The sequence below is a fragment of the Mercenaria mercenaria genome, chromosome 9, assembly GCF_021730395.1.
Source record: "Mercenaria mercenaria strain notata chromosome 9, MADL_Memer_1, whole genome shotgun sequence".
NCBI classification, from domain to species: Eukaryota; Metazoa; Mollusca; class Bivalvia; order Venerida; family Veneridae; genus Mercenaria; species Mercenaria mercenaria.
In genome coordinates this window covers 1217299-1241099 of record NC_069369.1, presented here as the reverse complement: position 1 = coordinate 1241099, position 23801 = coordinate 1217299, and the positions used below count along the sequence as shown (strand labels likewise).

Here is a 23801-nt window from a genome sequence, read left to right as displayed (position 1 = left end):
TATAAAGATACATTGTGATTGGCTAGCCATTTTTATTCAGTGTAATTGTAAGTCTGAGAAATTACTGAAGTTGAAAAGCTTTAAATAAATAAAATGGAAAACAATTATGTGTTGTTTCTTAGTGTGATAAATATTTTCATGTATTATTGAAAAGATAATCAGCAGATAAAGCAGTTTCATTCATTATGCTATGCTCTGTACAGTGAACACTACTTTTGATTACTGTGAAAGAAATTAAAGGGCCCACTTCTTGTGTCCAGCCTTCAAACACCATGTTGTTTTAATAGATACATGAAAACTATTTCCTTCTAAAGAAAAATAAGCTCAAAAGCAAAAACTTTGGATGACCTATACATTGTAAAGGCTTACTTATAATGTCACTTAGACTCTTTTCGAAGTCACAAAGTTTTATAATAGTAAACAAAAATGACTGCGAAAAAGTTACAAGTGACATGGTTTTAGTAAAGTTCCTTTATTCAATGATTTCAAACACTACAAAAAACTGGGTACAAAAGATGAATTTTATGTCCCTTTAATAATAAAATATAAAATCACTTAGAATTTTGTCGCACTTAAATTTTTGCAAATTTGTATCTATTTGGAGTTCGAAAAAGTTCTAAGTGACATTTTGATTAAAATTTCTTTTCTGTCAGACATTTCTTTAAAAATTCCACTAGATTTAAAAAAATAAAGTTGTTTTTAATCAGATTTAAAAATATTACAACAGCTGTCAGAATTATAAAGCAACAGGAATGTTTTTTCCTTCTCCTGTAAAATTTCATGAAATGCACTTAGCACTTTGTCGCATTCACCCCTCGATATAACATAAATCTATACTTTAAGCAGTTGACTTAGGCTTAATCTTGTGTTTGCCAAACTATATTAGTTATCAGACACTTACTTTCAACATATGTTCATAATATTTCAATAAAAATATTTAAAATATACATAGAATTACAGAGAATTTAGGTACATGAAAGAGGGTCGATTAATCCCACCCACCTGGCCAAGCCATTTTGGCAAAATTTTATCGAAAAATGTCCAAATTACCTTTTTAAGAATTAAGCAACGAATCAGTGTAGGCTGTAACAAATTGCGGGTAATGTTTAATGGTCTCAGTCTGAATAAGAGTCAATGCAATGTATTTATAAGAGAAAAATTCAAACAAATGTCATTTTGTGTCGATTTTTCCCCTTTTAAAGCAACACATTTTGTTGAAGGTTGATATTCCATGTAAAAAATCTTTTGAGCTATTTCAGAAGAAACACTGAAAAGAAAGTCCCTTCTTTTTCGAGAGGATTCATCTGTTGAACATGATAAATGTTTGTTGGAATAACAGGAAGTAACTAGAATGTGACAAAATTCTATTTTCTTTGAGCTAAGTTCGCACTGTGTCCCTTTTACAGGACTGTCAGACTGTGATTACTAATTTTTTTTTGTTGAGTTTCAATACATTTTCTTAGCACTTTTTAATGACATTGTCGTAATTCATAAGAAATTGTTTGAGTGCGACTCTTAAACTTTCTGTTACAGATGCTCTGGCAATATGTTCAAAAAGTCTTAAAATTTTATTATGTATAGAGTTGCAACAAGTTTGGTTTATGAAGTTTTGAGTCATCTGTTGGCGGCCTTACGGAAAATGACATTTTGACGATTTTCAGACTCCAATCGGGAAATAAACCTGAAAATGAAAACAACAGACAATACTTTTTATATTTTGTCAAGTCGTATTACTAGAAAAAAAACAAGACAAATCTTCAAGGAAGGTGAAATGTTGAAAACTGGTCCACGCCAGAGCATTTTCCAGATGTTTCCACATTTTGTTTTCAGCATGTCTGTGCGAGAAGCACTGATGTTATCCAAAACAACAATCAGTATAGCATTGAGAGGGACAGTTTTCAAAGTAGCGAATTTTAGACTGAAAAAAATGCAACTCATTTAGACACATTTTAAGTGAAATGCTCAGTACCTTTTTCAAAAGGTACCGAAAAAACCTGGCTTCTCACCAGCATCGACAGTTTGCCCTCAAGAGAGGAAGGTGTTCGTCTTTATTTCATAAAGTTCAGTTGAGTATTAACAAAGTTACGAACAAAAATGTTACCTAAACCGACTTTTTTTCAAAAATTGGGCTCCGTACCTTGCACTCTGGTTTCATGAGTTCCCCATAGCGTCCACCTTTCACACTTTGAATACCAAGTTATACCCTCTTTCCATTTAGTCTCTCCAAGTAACGCTCATACTTGCTTATAAAACTGCTTTCCCATTATACAAACAAAATACCCACCCCTCCTTCCTCCTAGACACCCCCATCTTCCCCTTAAATATATATATGTAAATTACCTCTGCCCTTGCCCCCCAAAAACATCTTCCACATGAGTGAGATGGATATTTTCTGGAACAATCTGTGCCAAGCCTGTAGTGATTTGACGCGATCCTTGGAAATATTGATATTTTTATATGGGTAATATCTCCACTCGGATCAAACTCGAAAGACCAAAATAGTGGAGGAAAGTTCCGATTAAATTTTCACCCCTGTCTACGCTTTACGTGCTATAGTTTAAATACCAAGTATGTCACGAATAATAACCATGAAAATAAAACCAATAGATCAATCTTACATTTTTCTTAAATTTTTAAATATTACACATGATGAATATTAAAATGTTACAGGTAGAACGCCAAGGTTTATAAGTAAAACATTCCATGCATAATTTTCTTTTTTCAAGAAGCACATTCTTTTTATGAAATGAATGTAGTAAAATGTATCGCTATATACCAACTAATTACCTTCACCGCAAGATGAGGAAGGAACATTCTTTCTTTCAAACGTTTCAAACAATGCAAACAATCAGAAGACAAATCACATCAAGGTATTATATAATACTGTATGGAATCTGGACATGTCATAAATGAATACTGTGAATCCTTGCAACAAGTCTGTAATTGATATGTGCTATGAATTTCTGACAAGAGTAGGGGCCGTGGCATTATCAATTACATTAATTACCTAAAAAAGAAAACATGATGTGAGCAGAGGAACAAAAATTTCTGAATAGCTTGGCAATATTTCTTAGACAGTACTGTGATTTATCCTCCATTATTTTGGACCTCGAAATGTTGACGTTTAGATTGCCCCGTCACAAGTATAAAACAATCTGAACGTTATATTATTAGTCCCCTACTGGTTGGAAACCAGTTTCTGGGACTATAGGAATGCGATTTTCCGTCATTCCGTCATTCTGTCATTCCGCCATTCCGTCCGTCAGCAATTTCGTGTCCGGTCCATAACTCTAAATATTACTTAGCACAAATGTTCCCCATGATGAGACGACATGCAATGCACAAAACCCGGACCCCTAGCTTAAAGGCCAAAGTCACAGTTGGAGGTCAAAAGTCAAGAGGGCTGTTTCCTGTCCGGTCCATAACTCCCCATATGAAGGTCTAATACACTTGCACAATATTAACATGATAAGAGCGATGTGTCCTGTCATAACTTTCCAGATAGTCAAAGGTCAAGGTCACCACTTAGCAGTCAAATATTAACATGGCATGAACAGGGTCTGTTTCGTGTCCGGTCTATAACTCTTATATCCATGAAGGGATTTTAACATTACTTGAAACAAATGTTCCCCATGATGAGACGACGTGTCATGCGCACAACCCGGACCCCTAACTTAAAGGTCAAGGTCACATTTGGAGGTCAAAGGTCAACAGGGCTTTTTTCCTGCCCGGTCCATAACTCTCTCATCCATGTCTGTTTCGTGTCCGGTCCATAACTCTGTTATTCATTAAGGGATTTTAATATTATTTGGCACAGATGTTCTTCATGAGACAGCGTGTCATGCGCAAGTCCCGTAGCCCTTGCTCAAAGGTCAAGGTCACAATTGGGGGTCAAAGGTTAATAGGGCTTTTTCTCTGTCCGATCAATAACTCTGCCATCTATGAAGGGGTTTGATATTACTTAGCACAAATGTTCCCCATGATGAGGCAACATGTCCTGCGCAAAACCCGGACCCCTAGCTTAAAGGTCAAGGTCACAATAGGAGGCCAAAGGTCAATAGGATTTTTTTTCTGTCCGGGCCAGAAGTCTGTCATTCATCAAGGGATTACAATATTATATGGCATAAAAGTTTCCTATGATGAGACGACGTGTCATGCTCAACACATAGAACCCTAGCTTAAAGGTCAAGGTCACACTTTGAGATTAAATGTCAATATGATTATTTTCCTGTCCAGTCTATAACTTTGTCATGCAAAACAGGATTTAAATATAGGTTGGCACAAACATTCCTCTGGATGAGACAACATGTGCGCAGAGCTCGGGCCCTAGGTCTAATGTCAAGGTCATACATAGAGGTCAAATTCAAGAATGACTTTGTCTGGAGCATTTCTTCTTTACGCATGGAGGTATTTTAATGTAACTTGGCACAAATGTTCACCACCATAAGACGAATTGTCATGCACCAGAAGCAGGTTCCTAGGTCTAAGGTCAAGGTCATACTTAGAGGTCGAAAGTAAAATTCAAGAATGACTTTGTCCGGAGCATTTCTTCTTCATGCATGGAGGGATTTTGATGTAACTTGGCACGAATGTTCACCACTATGAGGTACACTTTTTTAGAATTAAGTCCCATTGTTGTTACTATAAATAGATTATACTGTAACATTTTTATAACTGGCCGTAGTGAAAAGTCGAGACCACTTTTCTGTGGTACAACATGCATGTTACATCCAATTTTTAGGTGTATTTTGATCTACCTCTACCTGGTAAAAAGTTTCTCGTGGACTTACATTATACAGATATATTTTTTAGGGTTAATTTCACTTTGTTTTTACTATAAATAACTTTTATGATAACTCTTTGTATAATCGGCCAAAAGAAATCCAAATGAAAACAACTGTACGTTTTTTTATATATGCAAATTTTAATCCAAGTGCTTTGTTATATTATATTGTATATATAGTATAATATTGTTTATACATTGACAGATAACAGTTCATTATGTTATACTGTAGTAGAGAAAATTAGGTGCCTCCAGTAGGGGACTTTGTATTGCATGGCAATACTTCATTCACTTGTTTTAACTATTTTGGATTTTGTTATATATTTCATGATTTGCGTAAAGCCTAAATATCACGAAAAGAAACTTCAAAAAGCTTTTACTTACCAAGCTGCCTCTAAATTGGACCAATTATCATGTTAAACAATCCTTTAAGTCAACCCAAGTCTATATTTGTGTACAAATGTCTACACATAAATCTCAAAGCGTTTTGAATTTGACGCTTTAATTATTTTTATCGGGGTCGGATGGTCAGTCACTTATTTAGATTGTATCGACTATTAAACTGAATGGGTTTCCTAAACTTTTTAACATTAGTCTATAGCTTAGCTTACGAAATGTTTGTTAATATAAACACCTTTGAACTTTGAACTTTGATTGGATCGTAAATAAATAATGGTACATTAACTAAGCTGAGACCCCTAATCTTAGCGCATTGTGAAATGGACGCGTCGTCTCAGCATCATTTCTATTATAAATATATGGTTACCAACTTACCGTGACGGACGTTTATGACACGGAGAGCGAAAACGGGTATCGGTCTATAGACAGGTTTGACTGTAAATAACATTTCTGTCGGATAAAAAATGCTCTACCATCTCACGAGACAAAATCTGACAGATGCACGCACATATAATTGTGTCATTACACCTACACAAACACTCACATGCCAGAGTGACTGTTTACATGGTAATAATGCTTATAATTTCTTACGAATACTACAGTCCTGTCAATATAGTCGAAGGGACACGGCAGTTTTTATCGGTTGTTCATTATGGCCGTAGCGTACACTTTCGTAGCAAAAAATCATCGGCTGCATAATGGAGAAACAGCACGCCCTTTTTTTAGGGATAAAATGTCATTCAGATGTCGAGAATCCTGTTTTGCTTTCGCACCTTCAAAAGGCAGAGTCGGGATCATTTAAGAATTTTCGTTGATGGTATGATATAGTTTATGTAAATAAATTTTGAGGAAGTTGAGTACTTTGAATAAAGTATAACGTAAATGTGTATTTATAAACACATTCCGGCAAACAGTTCTGCTGTGCAAATGAAAGAAGAATAGATATGGTGATAAACAAATAAACAGATAAATAAATAAATAACTCATCTCAAATATCATATTGTACAGGAGGCATTATATGATACGTCCTTGTCCACATTCAACATTCATTTTAATACATATGCATAAAATGAATATATACATCCTCTGCTACTCGATTTTCAGTTAAATTGAGAAAGGAAACAGTCTGGGCTCTGATTCTATTAAGCATTTTCAGTAACCAGCTACCGTTCGCTAGAGAAAAAAATATTTTCAATTCGATCATTTTTCACAGCATTTCCGAATAATAACAATAGTAGTATCTTTTATTTTACATTAAAACAAACCATATTGTTTTCACTTATAATTGTTTATGACTTTTTGAGCGGATACGGCAGTAATTTCTTTTTCCCTTTTATAATTCTTTCCAAATAAATAAAAGAAAGACCATTTTCGTAATAAAAATTAATCATTTCTCCTTTGAAGATTACTATTCTCTAACGACCGTTATTTTAAAGTTTATTTAGTTTTATATAGTTTTTAATCTAGATCATTTTACATAAATTTATTCCTGAATTTGATTTGCACTTTCAAAAACTATTTAAACATAATATTTAACAAATCATTTTTCTTTAAAGGCAGTTATTTTAAAGTTTGCTTTAGCTATGTAGTTTTCATTTTACATAAATCGATGTCTAGTTTAAAAGCATAGTCAAAAATATTTCAATATCATACTAAACAATACCTTTTAACGGGAGTTATTTTAAAGGTTATCTGATAATAAATTAGTCTGGACTGGGAGACGCGCGGAGAAGCCATAAATACAGGTATATATTATAGTGTTATCAGTAAAAAAGTAACAACTCGGAGGCTCGTCAAGTAATTTCTCGGAGTGACTCGAAGAAATTTCGTCAAATTAATTAAACTATAACAGTATGCACCCCGAGTCAGAATAAGGCAGTAAACGAAGGAATTCCTCCCTATACAAAATATTTCCTTCGAGAAAAATAAACGGAAAATGGTGGGTTTTACGCGTGAGCTGATCTGTATGTCTATTATAAGGATACATGTTAATGAACAATATAAGAGGATGTGTAACATACACGACTCGGGCACAAAAGTCATGATCAAATATAGCTGTCAGCTGCGTACAAGTCTACAAGCCATATATGTTCTGCGGATATAAAGGAGTTTTCAAATTCCAACAACAGAAAGAGATAAGAGACTGAACAACGTGAACTAGACGATGGACTGCTCACAAGATGCTGAAATCTGAGCAAAGACAATTGTAAATTCTCTCAAATATATTTTCATCACATTTGTTCTCAAAAGAGACTTTAAAAGACTATGCAAATCATATGATTTTTTCTGCACCACATTTAGAGATTTGACATGTAAATTTTTAAAGGTACAGACATTAGGACGTTTGAATAGACTTAGATTATCAATTTCTTTCACAATTTTATCTTTAAAAACAATGTTAAACGTGAGATTATATATCGTGGATATATAATGTGGTCAGATGGCCACTGCGATGCATTATTCATTATTAAGAGATGACATTAACTCAGAGGGTGAAATTGATGAAATTCACTGTATAACCAAACATTAGTCTGGATATGTAATAGACCTGTTTCTCGATACAGAGACAACACAGTAAAAATGGAAACATTGAATGAACATTCAATCAATCAATGCTATAGATAGTATCTAAACAGATATATTGTTTTATAAATAAAACAAAAATTCCAAGCACCTTCGAAGTGTAGGAATATTGATTTATTTTTTTTTCATTTTGTCGCATGAATGCTGTTCATCAATTTGATCTAGTTCGTAAATATACAAATTCTAAAATGACTTCTTTTATATCAAAAAAGTAGGTTTTCAAAATTAAGATGTAAAGTTTAAAAAGTGCAGTTTTTCATCTATTTCATATTACAAAAATGTATATTCTGAGACAAATTTATTAATATACTTACTTTTTAAATGCATGAAATTTTGTATGTAAAAGGTCTAGCCTAAAAAGGTTTTTACATCTTTGCTGTAGTCGGCAATCTTTATCAATTTTAGATATCTAAATCGTAACATTACAAAGTCTGAATATGGCTTTTTAGCTAATCTGAACATTCTTCAGGGTGAGCTATTAGTAAATATGGATGGGCCGTTGACTATCAATTGTTGCTTCATTTTAGGGTCTTCTAGAACTAATACAGAACAAGATTTAAACAACTGCTTCTCATCGCCTGATGGACCTTCAGGTTAAAGACCACCAATTGTTTTCCTATAGACTTACATTGTAACATTATGGCGTCTACGGCCTTCCATACATCGAAACATGTATATCTAATTACAAGTTTCTCAGACGAAAAACATACGAATAGTGATACTTTATTTGAGTAATTTTCATGTGAATGAGATGACCCCCTGTTTACATCATTGACATGGCGGGAGAAATTCGTTTGATAAAACTTTTTTTCAATACACATAAAATGTAGCAAATTTTGTCAAAATGTATAATAAAATACTGTAAATGCAGTGGAAAAATATCAATTTTGAAAAAATAATCACTTCCTGGGTTTGTTTACATGACTGACCAATCAGAACGCACAGACGTTACCTTATTCCCAGGTATACACTTACCTCATTCCCAGTAAGTTCCCTGTACTTTTTGAATTGGTGGTCTCTGACCTATAGATGGATGTTTCGTATCAAGTTTTCCAATTTAACAGTGATATTGTGAAACATGATCCAATACCAAATGTCTTACAAAGTTTCATCAAGAAATGTTCAGTTTTAAGAAAGATATGGACAGTTTACTGAGGTCACCCCCTGTCGATTTACTTGTCCAGACTCAGCCCCTGTCGTCGTCAGATTGCATTTTTTTCGTGAAAATTTCAGCCATCTGCATTTGATTTGACTTGGAAGTTGAAATACGATTCATTCCGTAAAAAATAGAAATAAGGTCTAATAATTTGGATCATTCTCTAACATTACAGAGATAAAAATGATCCTTTTTTGGCCCAAAAGCTCAGATAAAAATGGGCACACCTGTTAAAAAAAAAGAGGCCACAATTTAAAAAAAGATCAAATTTCACGCTTATTTTTGCACGAAAACGTATTTCTACATCATTTACGACAGATTTGTGGCCATTTACATTACCTGGGATGGCTTCCGACGAAAGTCATGTTTTAGCTCTATTATAGGTTAGAGACCACCAATTGTTTTCCCATAGACTTACATTGTAACATTATGGCGTCTACGGCCTTCCATACATCGAAACATGTATATCTAATTACAAGTTTCTCAAGAACTATCTTAGTTCTACCAAAATATCGGACGAAAAACATTTGAATAGTGATACTTTATTTGAGTAATTTTCGTGTGAATCAGATGACCCCCTGTTTACATCATTGACATGGCGGGAGAAATTCGTTTGATAAAACTTTTTTCAATACACATAAAATGTAGCAAATTTTGTCAAAATGTATAATAAATTCCTGTAAATGCAGTGGAAAAATATCAATCTTGAAAAAATAATCACTTCCTGGGTTTGTTTACATGACTGACCAATCAGAACGCACAGACGTTACCTTATTCCCAGGTATACACTTACCTCATTCCCAGTAAGTTCCCTGTACTTTTTTGAATTGCTGGACTCTGACCTTCAATAAACCTGGTCTGCAGTATCGTTGTAAGATCTTTTTTCATTTTTTTAATGGTTCTGCTTGGTTCATTGTAGAGAAACTAGAGTTTAAAATAATAATCATAAAAAAAGCAATTTCTTATATCTTGAAATCTGTTGTGATGGTAATGCATTGTTTAGCCATCGCAACACAATAATGAAGAAAACTTTAAATAATGTTAATTTTAATGACCTTCTTGAAGGTGGCCATCAACTTTAATCAGCTTAGGTTGTCAAGGTCACCTCCAGGCGAACGACGTAGTAGTTTTAATGTTCAGAAGGGCAAATGTTTGCCTCAATGAGATAGTGCCACGCACAAACTCAAGGCCTCTATCTCAAGATCAAGGTCACTCTTAGTGGTCAAAACTCATATAAGATTTTAGTCATATCTTTGACATGCATTGATCAATCTTTCATATATATATATATATATATCGTAGATCCCTTTTTCGTGAACATACAATTTTTAGCTATATCATTCAAAGAATCTTCTGAGCTATTAAACCCGCCCTGTCGTCGGCGTCGGTGTCACCTAAGTTAGTTTTGCATGCAAGTATTTATAACTATTATTCAAAGGCATATCACTTTAAACTTATTTTTGTTTGTTTTTCTATGCCATATAAGCCTTACTGGGCCAAATACAATAACCCTTACATGGATTTTGACCAAATTATGCACCCTTTTTGCACCCTCCAGGTTAAAGCTTAACATGGAAGTTAATACCTTCAAACCTAATGAAGCTATTGCATTGAAGCTTCAAATGTTTCTTTGAGGTTAGAAACTAGGTGGTAAGTATATATTCCCACGAATTTGACATTATTTTTGCCAAATCATGACCCTTTCAAGGCTTTAGGACTTCTTCGAAAATCCTGGTTAAAGTTTAAATGCAAGTTTATCTATTATGTATTTTTAGCTAATGTAAAATTAATATTGAATTGAATCTTCACACGTTTCTTCAGGTTTGTAAAACAGGAAGATAGCATCAAAAATCCAATAACTCTGATATTATCTTATCAAAACTATGTCCCCTTTTTAACTTATAAAACTTCTGGCTTAAGTTTAGCCTGCAAGTTTCTAACTTCAAAACTAAGCAGCTTCTGGATTGAAACTCTACAGATATTTTAACATTTAGGGTGATATTCCTGCTTCTAGGACGACAATTAAAACGTTCAAGCATTGCCTGTCTTACGGACAGCTCGTGTTTATACAATAACTTCCCTTTGTTGTTACTATAAATAGCTTATTTTGTAACACTTTTAGATTGGCTATACAGAAAAACAAAACCATTTTTCTTTGGTACAACATCAGATCTTTAGATGTTTGTTACCTATCTCTACCTGTGAAAAAATGCATTTTGTGGACTTAAAATTTTTGTTTGTGATGATACTGTCTGTAGAATAACTTTAGTTTAGGTCAAAATTTCGAAATGAGACCCGTTTAAATTGGCTGAAATTTTTGAGTCATTCATGTTGTATATCAACAAATAATGGTCTTGACATTGTTGTCCTGTGGGCTTCAACATTCTAATTTAAATTTAGGTATGTTCGTAAACTCACGAATTCCAGGTTTTTCTCTACTTTCTATGTTCTAAGACATCATCAAAAATTGTGTTTTCTAAATACATAAAATTGTGTTAATAAATTTACGATTTCAAGTGAAGATTTTCGAATGTAACATATCCTAGAAAATTTATCCCGATTTGTTACAAAGTCTAGAACTTAGTTTAAAAAAGGAATGATCTTCAAATTCATATCTTTCTTAAATTTACAAAGCTCAGTTTATCGATACTTTTTTATTTTCTTAGATAAATTCAGAAAAACATGTGTGTTCTAAAGAAATAAAATTTTGTTCGTAAATTTACTCAACTCTTTGACAATTTTTATCAATTTCAGCTAGTTCGTAAACTTTCGAAAGCTGAATATGCTTTTATGATTATGATTGCTTGCTTAGGGTTTAACGCCGTTTCAACAGTATTTCAGTCATGAAACGGCGGGCAGTTACCAGTTTCCCTGGATTCTGTACCAGTACAAACATTTTCTCCGCAAGTAACTGCCAACTTCTCCACATGAATCAGACACAATGTCGTTTATCAAATAGTCACGGAGAACATACCCATGGATCGAACTCGCGACCCAGCGATCCGTAGACCAACGCTCTACTGAGCTAAGCAGGCGGGTTGCTTTTATGATTATGGTTGTATGATTATGGTTCAGCTGAGTTATGCTTCTAGATGTATGGAGTCAAGTTTTAAAGGTTTTCAAACGTTTTAAATGAAAGATAATATTTATCAATTGGAGTAAGTTCATTAATTTACTAGCTGTTTTTCATGTTAAAAAAGGACTTAATTAATTTTCTTTTGTGTCCGGAAATTACGAAATTCAGCTTTTTCTCCTTTTTTCTATACTCTTAGACATTTTTGTAAATTTACAAAATTCCGAAAATGTGTCTTTTTAAGCATTTGAAAATGTTTATTTGTTCGAATTAACAGATGGTTTTATCAATATGAGCTGGTTGGTTAATTTACGAAGCGGGAACATTAGATTTCCATGTTAAGAAAGCACTGGTTTTTATATTTTGTGTGTAAATAGATTCCTGAAATCAAGTTTTTTTTTTATATTTTCTTTATTCTTAGACATCTTCGTAAATTTACGAATTTCTGAATTATGTGTGTTTTAATGTACATGGATATATTTGTTCGTAAATTTACGAAGTCAAGTGTGTGACAGCTTTTGTCAATTGGAGCTAATTCGTAAATTTACGAAATTTCGAATATAGGTTTTTTCATGTTAGAAAAAAACAACTTATTCTGATGTTTACGCAGTCGGGTTTATTCTCTACTTCCTTTATTCTTAGACAACTTAGCACATATACAAATTAAAGCAGAATATAACACATCTTTAAGCTACTGTAATTAATTGTATTTTAATAGGGGAAAAATGTGGACTTTGCTAGATACCGACATTGTTCCATGATTTAAATAATTATATATTTAACAACAAGTAAAATGTATAAAAGATTCTGCCGTAATGCACAATGAGTTTCGAATGAAACTGCATGGATTTTACAGTACAAATACTTGTTCAGCATGACCGAAGCATTATGCTTATGTAATGTGTATTTTCTGTCATGCATATGCTGGGTGAAGTTATATGTTTCGTTGAATGTATGGGCCGAAAATATGAAAATCAAAAATGCCATCTTTTAGTGGTAAAGGATAAACATCACACAAAACAACTCCTTTTTTTCAATTCCCTTTTGAAAGCTTTCTTCCCTTTTTTGCTTCGAAGCGTAATGTTGTAAAATTATGTTCTCAAGTGTGTTTTTTTTTAATTTATCGTCCTGATAATTTCATATTGACTGTAAGTGTTTTACGCGTGATGTTTTATGGACCTTTGCAAACACCGGATGGAGACGAGATAAACATTTCAGGCTATGCTAATTACCACCAAAATATGTCTGTAATAAAAATCATCAACTGAGACATAAAATAGAGATGTTCTGCCATATATATAGTACATCTTCTTATGGCTTAAACGATAAAATAAATATTTATATATTAAATTATTTATCGACAAATTAATGATAGTTTTTAATGTACTTTTTTACTTATTATATTTTTTGGCATAAAATTTTAAGTAGGTTCAATGTAAATTCATGCAGAAAATTATAAAAGAAATTTAGGTGACAGTTAAGCAGTTTGTTTCAGAATAGTTTTGAACAGCTGAACAATACAAACTAGACAAAATTAAACATGCATATACAGTTTTGGGAATTTCTAGTGTCATGTGTGTGTATTAAATGCCTAGATCCACTACTATATAAGTTCAGCATTTCATTTGAGTCTCATCTTTGTGCACATTTATAAAGATTTGCAAGAGGCTATAATGTGCATTTGTTAGAATAAAAACAACAAAATTTAAAATTGTCTAAAACACATACTATCTTACATCTAAAATATATATTTGCTATTAAAAATTATTGTATTACAATAAGACTTCACTGCTTCACAATATTCGCAGTAAGACCATAAAACATTTGTCAAGCATATGGGTAGAGAAGTGTCCACCACTATAATCCAATGTACAACCGCCCTCTTATCTGCTGCTTATCAGCGATTATGTAAGAGCCGCTAACTGATGGGCAATTTTGAACAACAGGGGTCCCCGTTGGACCATGAACATTTTGGGAGAAGGAATTAATTTTCCTTTATTGAATGTAGAATAATAATATTTATAGAAATGTCTTTGTTTTGATAAAAGATATCTGCCAATATCATGATAATGAAAAGGGTCATATACCGGTGAAAGTGATTTCTGTATTTAATAGATTTTTATACTTGCGATTTTTTTTCAATCTAAATTATAAGTTGCATAAAGTGTACCTTTTTTCATCTTCTACTTTATAACACTGAAATGCACTCACGGGTAAATTAATCACATTATCATCACAATTAAAATCAATGTCATTCATTAACTTGTAAAATCTTCTTTACGTTCACGAAATGATTAGTGAACGTAAAAAAGCCATGGTTGTATGTACCATTTTAGGCTCATATAAACAAATTTTTCGCGAAATGTTTCAATTAACAAACATTTTGTTTCAGGCATGTTTTATTGTAATATCGTCAAAAATTATACCGGCACACAGTTTGGAAAGCAATTACATAGAATTAATTCTAAGTGCCTTTTTAATTTTATTCGGATATTTAAGACCAATTTTTCAATTAAAAAAGATGTGACTCAAAGTTTGCCAATTCAAACAAATTTTTGCCTTTAATCATAATATCAAACAAAATATATAACTCGCACTAGTCAAGGACAAATAAATAAACAAATAAATAAAAGACTCGAACAGATATGCAACACATTGATACACCTAGCCTTGTACCGCCTTACCGTCAAGTAAATGTTTGTGAAAAGCGTGCTCAAGATTGTGATTACTTCATTTTCAAATTAAAATGGAAGCAATATGTCATTATTCAATTTTAAAATAAAAAATACCCAGACAATATTCAGACAACGGAGAATACTTAACGAGGTTATAAAATAATGTCATTTTGACAGAAAATATTTTATAGCCTTTTAAAACCTGACATAACCGATCTTTTCCATATTTCTATATAGAAATACACAGAAACCATAGTTTTTAACTTCAAACAAAAATGGAAGCAATAAGTTTTTGTATCACATCGATAAAAATACATTGTAATAAAGGGCAAAAAATGAAGATTACTTTACGAGGTTATAAAATTTCATTAAGTAACGATAAAAATACGTTTATAATGTTTGAAATATATTTTCCTATACAAATCTATAGTGAAACTGTTTATCGATAAACCGTGTATATTCAAGGGAGACTACTTTTGCCAAAACTACTGGTCACTGTATTGGAATGTTGGCCATGTTGTCTGTTGTTTTGTTTTGTTGTTCTTTTTTGTTTGTTTGTTTTTGAATGTATACAATTTTGTTAATAAATTGTCTTAAGACACATTTATTCTCAAAGACTTATTACACCTAAATTATCACTTAGATTGATGTACATATGATCAGACTTTGTAAAGCGCATTAACAGCTTATTCTAGGCATATTTTGCGCTATATAAGTGCAATTTGTATTGTATTATAAAAGTAAATTTACGATGTCATCCTCTTGAGTTATTTTTCAGATTTTTGCAATAATAGACAAATTTATCAGTTTGGGCCAGTTTGTAAATTTATTAAGTTAGGAAAAAAGTCTTTTCATGTAAAAAGGATTTGTTTTAGATATAGTTCTGTTCGTAAATTTACGAATTTGAGCCTGTGATTGTCTTCAAATGTTTGCAATAATGTACAATGTTTAACATTTTGAGCTAGTTTATAAATTAACGAACAAGTAACAACTTCGTAAAATTACGTACTGTGTCTGATTTGTATTTCATATCATTTGATATTTTTTTTTTTTTCAACTTGTTCATAAATGTTCGCCCTAAATGTATGCCTATTTATTTTCTGTTTTTAGATTTTACAAAATTGATAAAAATATGAGCGTAAAATTTGGGGGTTTTAAGTGAAATAATGTCCATTTAACAAAAACCAAACAAAAAATGTTTTAATTCCCATTTTTGGTACCTTATAAAAATGATATCTCATACAATGTATATTGTTATTTGACACATTGTTTGCATTTATTAATATACAATCATGCCAGTTTTAGAATCTTTCTGCGCGGCGAGATTTCACGGAAACTCGTATCAAAACAAAAACATCTAAGTATCATACACATTTATCATTAAAACGTAAATGGTTTTTCGATATATTTCTATTACATCGCTCACAGTACTGACCATCGATGTTACCGTCAACATTTGATGGCTTCCCTATTACGTCACGAAGGGACGGTATATCTGCAAAACGCTGAAATACATACGTTTTTATCAGAAGCTGTTCAACTTTGCTTATATTGTATATTTCACATGCAGGGTACGTTGAACTATGCAGACTGTGATGTGGCTTATAGTTTTTGGTCGGCGATAAATAATTACGCCAATCTGCCGACATTTGTTTCCCACAACACAAACGAAGTATGTCCCAATAGCGTAAGTATTCCACTGCCTGCTGTATCTGTTCCTCATCAACTCTAAACATTGAGCGGTATTCATGGACAATGAAATGGCCACGTTTTGAAACAGTTTCTATGTCTGCAATGTATGGACAATTCATCTTCATCATTTGAACTTTACGCTTATTATAATCAAACTTCCGTTGCTTTTCGGCAGACAGATTACTACTTGAAGTCATGAAAATCCAAGTATCATATGGCAAAAGTCTCAGTTCATTGTATTTAATTTCATGTGTCTTAATAACAGTATACTTATAAAATTGTTTTCTTCCATAGAAACAGCCTACGGAGTTAATTTCAGATTCATGAAGCATTGCCATAAGCACACATAAAATCTGAAACTGTAATGTTGTGGCAGTTCCTCCTACTCCATATTGTATGATAATGTTTGGAACACGGTCGTGAAGACTGATACCAGACTGAAATATACGTAAAAGACAGAAAAAAATACAATAATTATCATATTGAGCTATACTTAATCACAGTTGAGCGCTTTTATGCTTTACGTTGTGTTTCAATCAAAGGTCGTTCAGATGGCTGTTGACGTCAAAATAAAACTTTTAGCAACTCACAAATGCTATATTTAAAACGTTCTTAATAAATATATTTAACATATGCATATCTTTTATTTCCGCTTTCTTGAGAAAATAATTTTACTGTAAACCTGTTGAGAACTTTTAATTAAAATAGGCACAAGATTTGACAGAGAATTTGTATTAGATAATGTTGAAGAATGACAACCGTGTTGAATCAGTATGATGTAACATATTTCATGTACTGCACTTTCTACGACAACATCATTTATGCAAAAAATGTGCAAATCGGTTTGGACAAAAGTTATTCCAACATTATCTCGGGCCCTTTCTCGGAAGAATTGAAACCTGACACGTGTTGCTAAAAAGTTTGGATATATTTCGATACGTTTGTTTTTTTTTATTAAAGTACATAATTTCAAAGCCTATACAGGTGCAAAAATGCATATCTGTTAATGGTTTAACAAGAGTGCCGCCAAGCGGGGCAATATACGCCCGAAGGGTTACATCAGAGGATGGGAGTAAAATTTCAAGAATTTGACTGTTGAAGCCCAAAGGATAGGAATAACAAAAAGAAAAAATTCCAAAAAGAAAAATTCTAAGTCCAAAAAAAAAATTCTTACCAGGTAAAGTTATGTCAAAATTCATCTAAAAATTGGTTGTACCATCCATGTTGTACCACATAAAAGTGGTCTCGGTTTTTCCCTACTGCCAATAATAAAAAAGTTTCAAAATCAGCTATTTATAGTTATAAAAAGGGAAGTAATTCAAAAACAATATCATGAGAGAACAAAAAGGGATCTGCCAAATAAAAATAAGAGCACTGCAATGCATAGCAATATACACAAAGCAAAGTCATATATGACCTTTGACCCCTAAGTGTGACCTTGACCTTGAAGCGATCATCCAAAACAGGCGCTCTGCACGTCGCCTCAGTGTGGTGAACATTTGTGCCAAGTTTCTTTGAAATCCTTCAAGCAGTTCAAAAGATACAGAGCGGACACAGCAAAGTCATATAAGACTTTTCACTCCTAAGTGTGACCTTGACCTTGAAGCTAGTCATCCGAAATAAGCGGTCTGCACGTCGTCTCAGTGTGGTGAACATATGTGCCAAGTTTCTTTGAAATCCTTCAAGCAGTTCAAGAGTTACAGAGCGGACACGAAACACACTCATATGACCTTTGACCGATAAGTGTAACCTTGACCTTGAAATGAGACATCCAAAACATGCGCTCTGCACGTCATCTCAGTGTGGTGAACATTTGTGTCAAGTTTCCTTGAAATCCTACAAGGGGTTCAAGAGTTACAGAGCGGACACGAAATTGCTAACGGACGGACGGACGGACGTTCTAACGAAACGGTATTTATGTGACACCCCCATTGTTCTCTCTATTGTTCTAACAGTCACATAAAAAGAAAAGGGTCCCATTAACAGAACGGAATGAATGAAATCAAAGAGAAAGAACCGTTATGCAGTCACTTAACCATCATTTCGCAGGCACGGACAGACGGACGGACAGACGGACACCGAGACCATAACATAATACGTCCCTTCGGGCGTATTATAAAGTGATATGCTTCCTTACATCAGAAAAGTCAATTGGCTTTTACCTTAAATTTGTAGTTTTTCATATAAGATGACACAATACAATCGTTTTATACTTGAAGTTCTTCATTTTACTTCATATATAGCAAAATTACTGACAAAAGAAAACCAGGACAAGAAAGCCAGTGCAAGGCATATTTCATACTTCAATAAATGACAGATTCTGCGTCTACCCACTTTCGCCCCATTCGACAAAGTACCGTGTGTTTACCTGAGACTAAGACAACTCACTTTTACCCTCTATTTACTTTTGGAAGTGTTTGACACTTGTTTCTATGATTTGTGAAGTAAAACACCAGAGTATTAGTGAAAATGAAGGCTGTACAAAAATGACTTATTGCGTGAACTGCAACAAAACGTACTTTTTGTGAAAAATGTCACAGTTGCTTACAGGTATATGTACGTTTAAATGTTGATAAAATGTAAGGACTCTATCATCGATTTCGCAACAGCCATATGGCATAGAATAATAAATAAAAAAGAAGCAATTCATATTCGGATATATCTTTTTAACATTCTAATAGTAACAATTTCCTTAAATAATTCATGTATAAATAACATTTTCTACATCTACCCACCTTGACAAACTACATTGTGTTTACCTAGGGACAAGATGGTTCAACTGTTTCGTTTTTTTTTGTTTTTTTTTCATAACTTTTAAAGTATACAAAATTGAGAGACAGACAAAAGGTGACGCTAAATATTTGTAAACAAAAAGGTACCATTCATCTCTTGGATGAAGGTAAACAATTATATTATATCTATTGAGAAGTGGTTATGGTAATAACTATTGTATTTATGATTAGTCATTCATGTAAACAAAGGCATTTGAACAGCACTGGTGAACCCGAAACGTTAGATGGAACTTTTTCTTTTATTCATTGTATAATGATTGATTGAATACTTTATTATGTAAATAGTTGTGATATTATTATTAAGTGAACCATTACACTGTGCATACTACACAGTAAATGTATGTTGTACATGTACGCATCATGAACTTTGTTTGAAATGAGTTGTTGAACAATATAAAAAGAACCGGATTCAATATTGTCTGTTCTGGCTGACAAAGACATAATACATGCATTAATGATATTGATAATAATAGGTATTGTTCTGACTCATTTCTAGCCAGTAGTTTATTTACATGTTTCAGGTCGAGATCTCATGTTTACGAAATTGTACGTTTACAAAACTGGATTTCACATTCGCAGAATTACTTATTTGTAAACTGAAAGTATTGGTTTACAAATCCATCTACACTAATGTACGTTACTATAGAGACTGATGAAATTGTATGAAGAATAAATAAAAGTAACTTTAAATTTGTAACAGTGTTGTGGTTACAAATTGGTGCCCAACTTAAAAAAAGCTCACAACTGAAAGGTCTACCTGTTGGCGGTAACTTCTGGTAGGACAGAATGGTGCTTTAGAAACATTGAATGCTGTACAGTATAGTCAATACAATTTTACTTTTTACTTTAAAAACTTTTGTAACAGAACTTTTTAAAAACATTGGGACAATAAGTTGCTGGATTGTGTACGAAGCTAAATAATGTACAAGTATATACAAGTATAATGGGTGCTGTGATAGAAAAACTATAAAGACTATAAGACAATTTAGAATGGGTGCTGTGATAGAAACACTATAAAGTAAACAGTTCTTGTGACAGAAACACTATAAAGTCAACAGTTTTTGTGATAGAAACACTCCAGTAAGATAATAACTGTGATCACAACACTTCTGTGATAGAAACACTTGAATTACTGTGACTGGACAAATTTAGAAGAAAACGATAGATAGTGTGCTGTAATCTATAGACAACTTGGTACAATGATAGCAGACTTTTGAACGACACATATTTGAAAGATATCTAGTTTTATATAGATAACTTTAGAGAGACAGTCAAGGACCTGATCGTCGATTCACGAAGAATCCAGACGAATACACTTCCGGAACGTTCCAGGGCGACGAAATCTTTTCAACAGTGAAGATAACAAGACACTACAGTGTGCACTTAGAAACGATTAAAACTCTAGCAAACAGTTGGTCAAGACAATTTTTAAGGTTTCTGTATTGTAGTGATGGGCTGACAAAAGGCGTCAATCGAATAATCGTCGGCGTTGCATTCGTGAGCGCGATCGCCGACTTCACTTGTCCTTGACCGATTAATTACTTGGCGCACTACATGGATGATTTAGTTGATTCTGACCTTTTTCTTTCTGGTATTTACGGTGTTTGGGGCATTTACGTCAAGGGAAACTACTCTACGTAAAAATGGTGTCCTCCAAAGTCTCGAAAGAAATTGAAGTCATCTATGATTACCCAGATTTTCGAAGATATATGGCTTTTACAAGATTAAGCCGGGACGCGAAAACCATCAACCTAAACTCATGGCATGACAGTATGCATAGCATGCCGTAAGACTTACGCAAGCATACAAGCAAATGTATTTTCAATTTTTGATTTTTGTGGGATTGAAAACATAATTTCCAGTCGTTAACTAAGAATTAATAAATCATTAATACATTTTTGCGTCAAATAATTTTAATTATACAATATCGAGTTCCTGATTTGAAGTTTACTTTCTTCACAAATATTTTACTTTTATGCTGTTAACTTACTTGTGTTTAGGAAAGGATGCAATAGAAATAGGATATTTGATGTTTGTGCGGTTCATTTCTTAAGTAATGACGAAAATATATACTGTGAGGTGAACTTACAGATATGCAACTAGAGTATCCCATTAAGCGAGTATACCCGATTAATCGAATTTGTTGGTTTGTCCGATTATGCCAATTAATCGATTGGCAAATCTTACCGATTTGCCCATCACTACTGTATTGGTACATAGTGTTCAAGTCCAGTGGTGTTCAACAAGTTAGTGAGTCAATATAGCTTAGTACTTAGGATTTCATTTTATACTGGGATTTTTACATTTAATATTTTTCATTTTCAAATATATCTACAGTTATCATAGTATTTCTAAAGAGATTCTTGGAAAACTTGTTAAGTTAATAAAACATTGGTAGACAAAGAAGTTGATAAGCTAGAAATTAGTTTGATCATACTCTAGGACCTTTATCATACAAGGACATCAAATTTGTTATATAGTAATAGCCTGCTGTATATGTTATTCTGAAAAAAAGGCAAAGTTGTATAGAAAGATCTGAACCTTTCAGTTCTTTTTTAAGGAAATTGTTTCAAGTTCTTCAAAGTAATTAATTTTTTTCTGAAAACATAAGCAATTTCAATAAGTTTGACAGAACAGGCGTTCCATACATATATTTTAGTGTGGTAGAAAAGCTTTATTAAGTAGTGAATCCCAGGGTTATTCTTATTGAAATATTGGTGAGTTATTTTGTAGTAAGGTAATCACGTGGTCACTGCACTGATAACTCTGCATGTTTACTAACATTGGTTAATCTCTGAATTCTATATTTTCCTACTCCATCTTCATTCGGTGGTGCAAAAAGAGTGACAGAATAATGGATAGTCCTCTTAAAGGGGAATCGCCGGTAGCTGCTACACACACAATTTGTAGGTGTGGTTTATCTGTAGCAGACGATAAGATTCCAACAGGTATCTGATAATGTTTGCTTCCAGTAACAACTAATGGTCCCCAGCATAGAGAACACCAAGTACTAGTATTTCAAGTATTTCATAAATAATTGTGTATTTACATTTTTAGTTAAAATGTAAACTTTATATTAGTCATATTAATCAACAATTGATAACAAATGCAAAGAACAATGTTGTTATTCATAAACTTAAATCATAACACATTATTGTAACATCTGTATACATTGCAATATAACTTTTTAAATCAGTAAAATCTTGAATAAATTTATAAATTTAGAGGACTTGATTATAATAAATAATAATAAATCATATTCATAAACTGATATGCTGCTTGTATATTCATCATTATATATATTATAATGCTTCTAAACTATCTGTATTTATGCAAGTCAAATAAAAAATTACCATTGATATGGTATATGGACAATTGGACATCTGTAGTGCAATGTGTTATAATTGGTATCAGTTAATAAGTATTTTCTTACATCATCCCACATGGTAATCAATGGTGAATATAAACACTTTATTACCATACTAAACCTTATATATATACCCTTTTAAACTTGTTATAAACAGTGAAAAAATGAGTTTGATGTTGAAATAATATATTATGTACTTTAAATATAAATTTTATTAATGTTATTTCTTAGTTTACCAAGGCTATCAGCTTTTACCAGCCCTTAAATATTCTGTTTATTGTAAATTTTCCAAATTCTTTATTTACCTGGCATAATTGGTAAAGAGGCATCTTTTAGAAATCATTTTTACAGATTTTAATTGTGTTCTTAATGAATATTAATTTACTTAATGGGAATTTTCACGAATGCAAATTACATTTATTAGACTAAATACATGTGCAGTCTTCACAAAATGCAATCTACATGTGGATATATAGATAATCAATGAGAATGCTTCATGCTGGGTCATAAAATAAATCCCTGATCTTGATGAAACAGATAACTGTAATGGTCAGTGGATCATAAACTAATTTGGTCAAGTTCCATAGACACTAGAAACAATTATTGAGGGTTGCAGGATTATCCGTTATGTTGACTTTATTATTTCAAAAATTAAGGAGTAAACTATTCTGCCCCATTAAAGTACATAGCATTACTATAATTTAATTATACAGTTCTGAGCACATAGCATTATTTTAGTACAAAATATATCATATATAAGCAAACAGAAACTGTACACAGAAATAATGGAATCATCCGTTTCAGATATGTTGACATTGTGAAATTTCCCGGCAAAATTTTTGTGTGAGATTTTAGACAAAATGGCTGAAAAACGAGAAATTACTTTGAAAGTTTCAAGGGAACAGTTTGATACATTGGTTCATTTTTTTGAATTTAATGACTGGGATTTTGAGAATTCATTAGTAAAATCAGAGTGGACACAGGATGATAAGGAAAATGATTTTAATGATTCTAGTAATAGTGAAAACTTGCTTGTTGTTGAAAATGTGGAAATGCCATGTCCAGTAACTGAGGGAGCAACAGGCGGTAGGGACAATGATGATGATGACCGTGATGATAATATGGATGACAGACAGGCTAACATTGTGGATACTGACATGGACAAGCGTGTCAACATTGTTTCCTGAATCCATGCGTTACTCTACAATGACAGTCCTGGCTTGGTAATGGTGCAAATCCACATGAAAGAAATAGTGGGTTACGAAAAAAAAAAGGTACCAA

At 32.7% G+C, this 23801-nt stretch overlaps 1 protein-coding gene across 1 annotated transcript in view; it reads right to left on the bottom strand.

Annotated features, from left to right (window-relative positions):
- Positions 1-15125: 15125 nt before the first annotated feature.
- LOC123539194 (uncharacterized) overlaps positions 15126-23801 on the bottom strand; it is a 28366-nt gene continuing 19690 nt past the window's right edge. Inside the window, exon 2 of the mRNA XM_045323708.2 lies at positions 15126-16798. Within this exon, the coding sequence (XP_045179643.2) occupies positions 16034-16798 (765 nt within the window). The 3' untranslated portion in view covers positions 15126-16033. The remainder of the gene's footprint in view (positions 16799-23801) is intronic.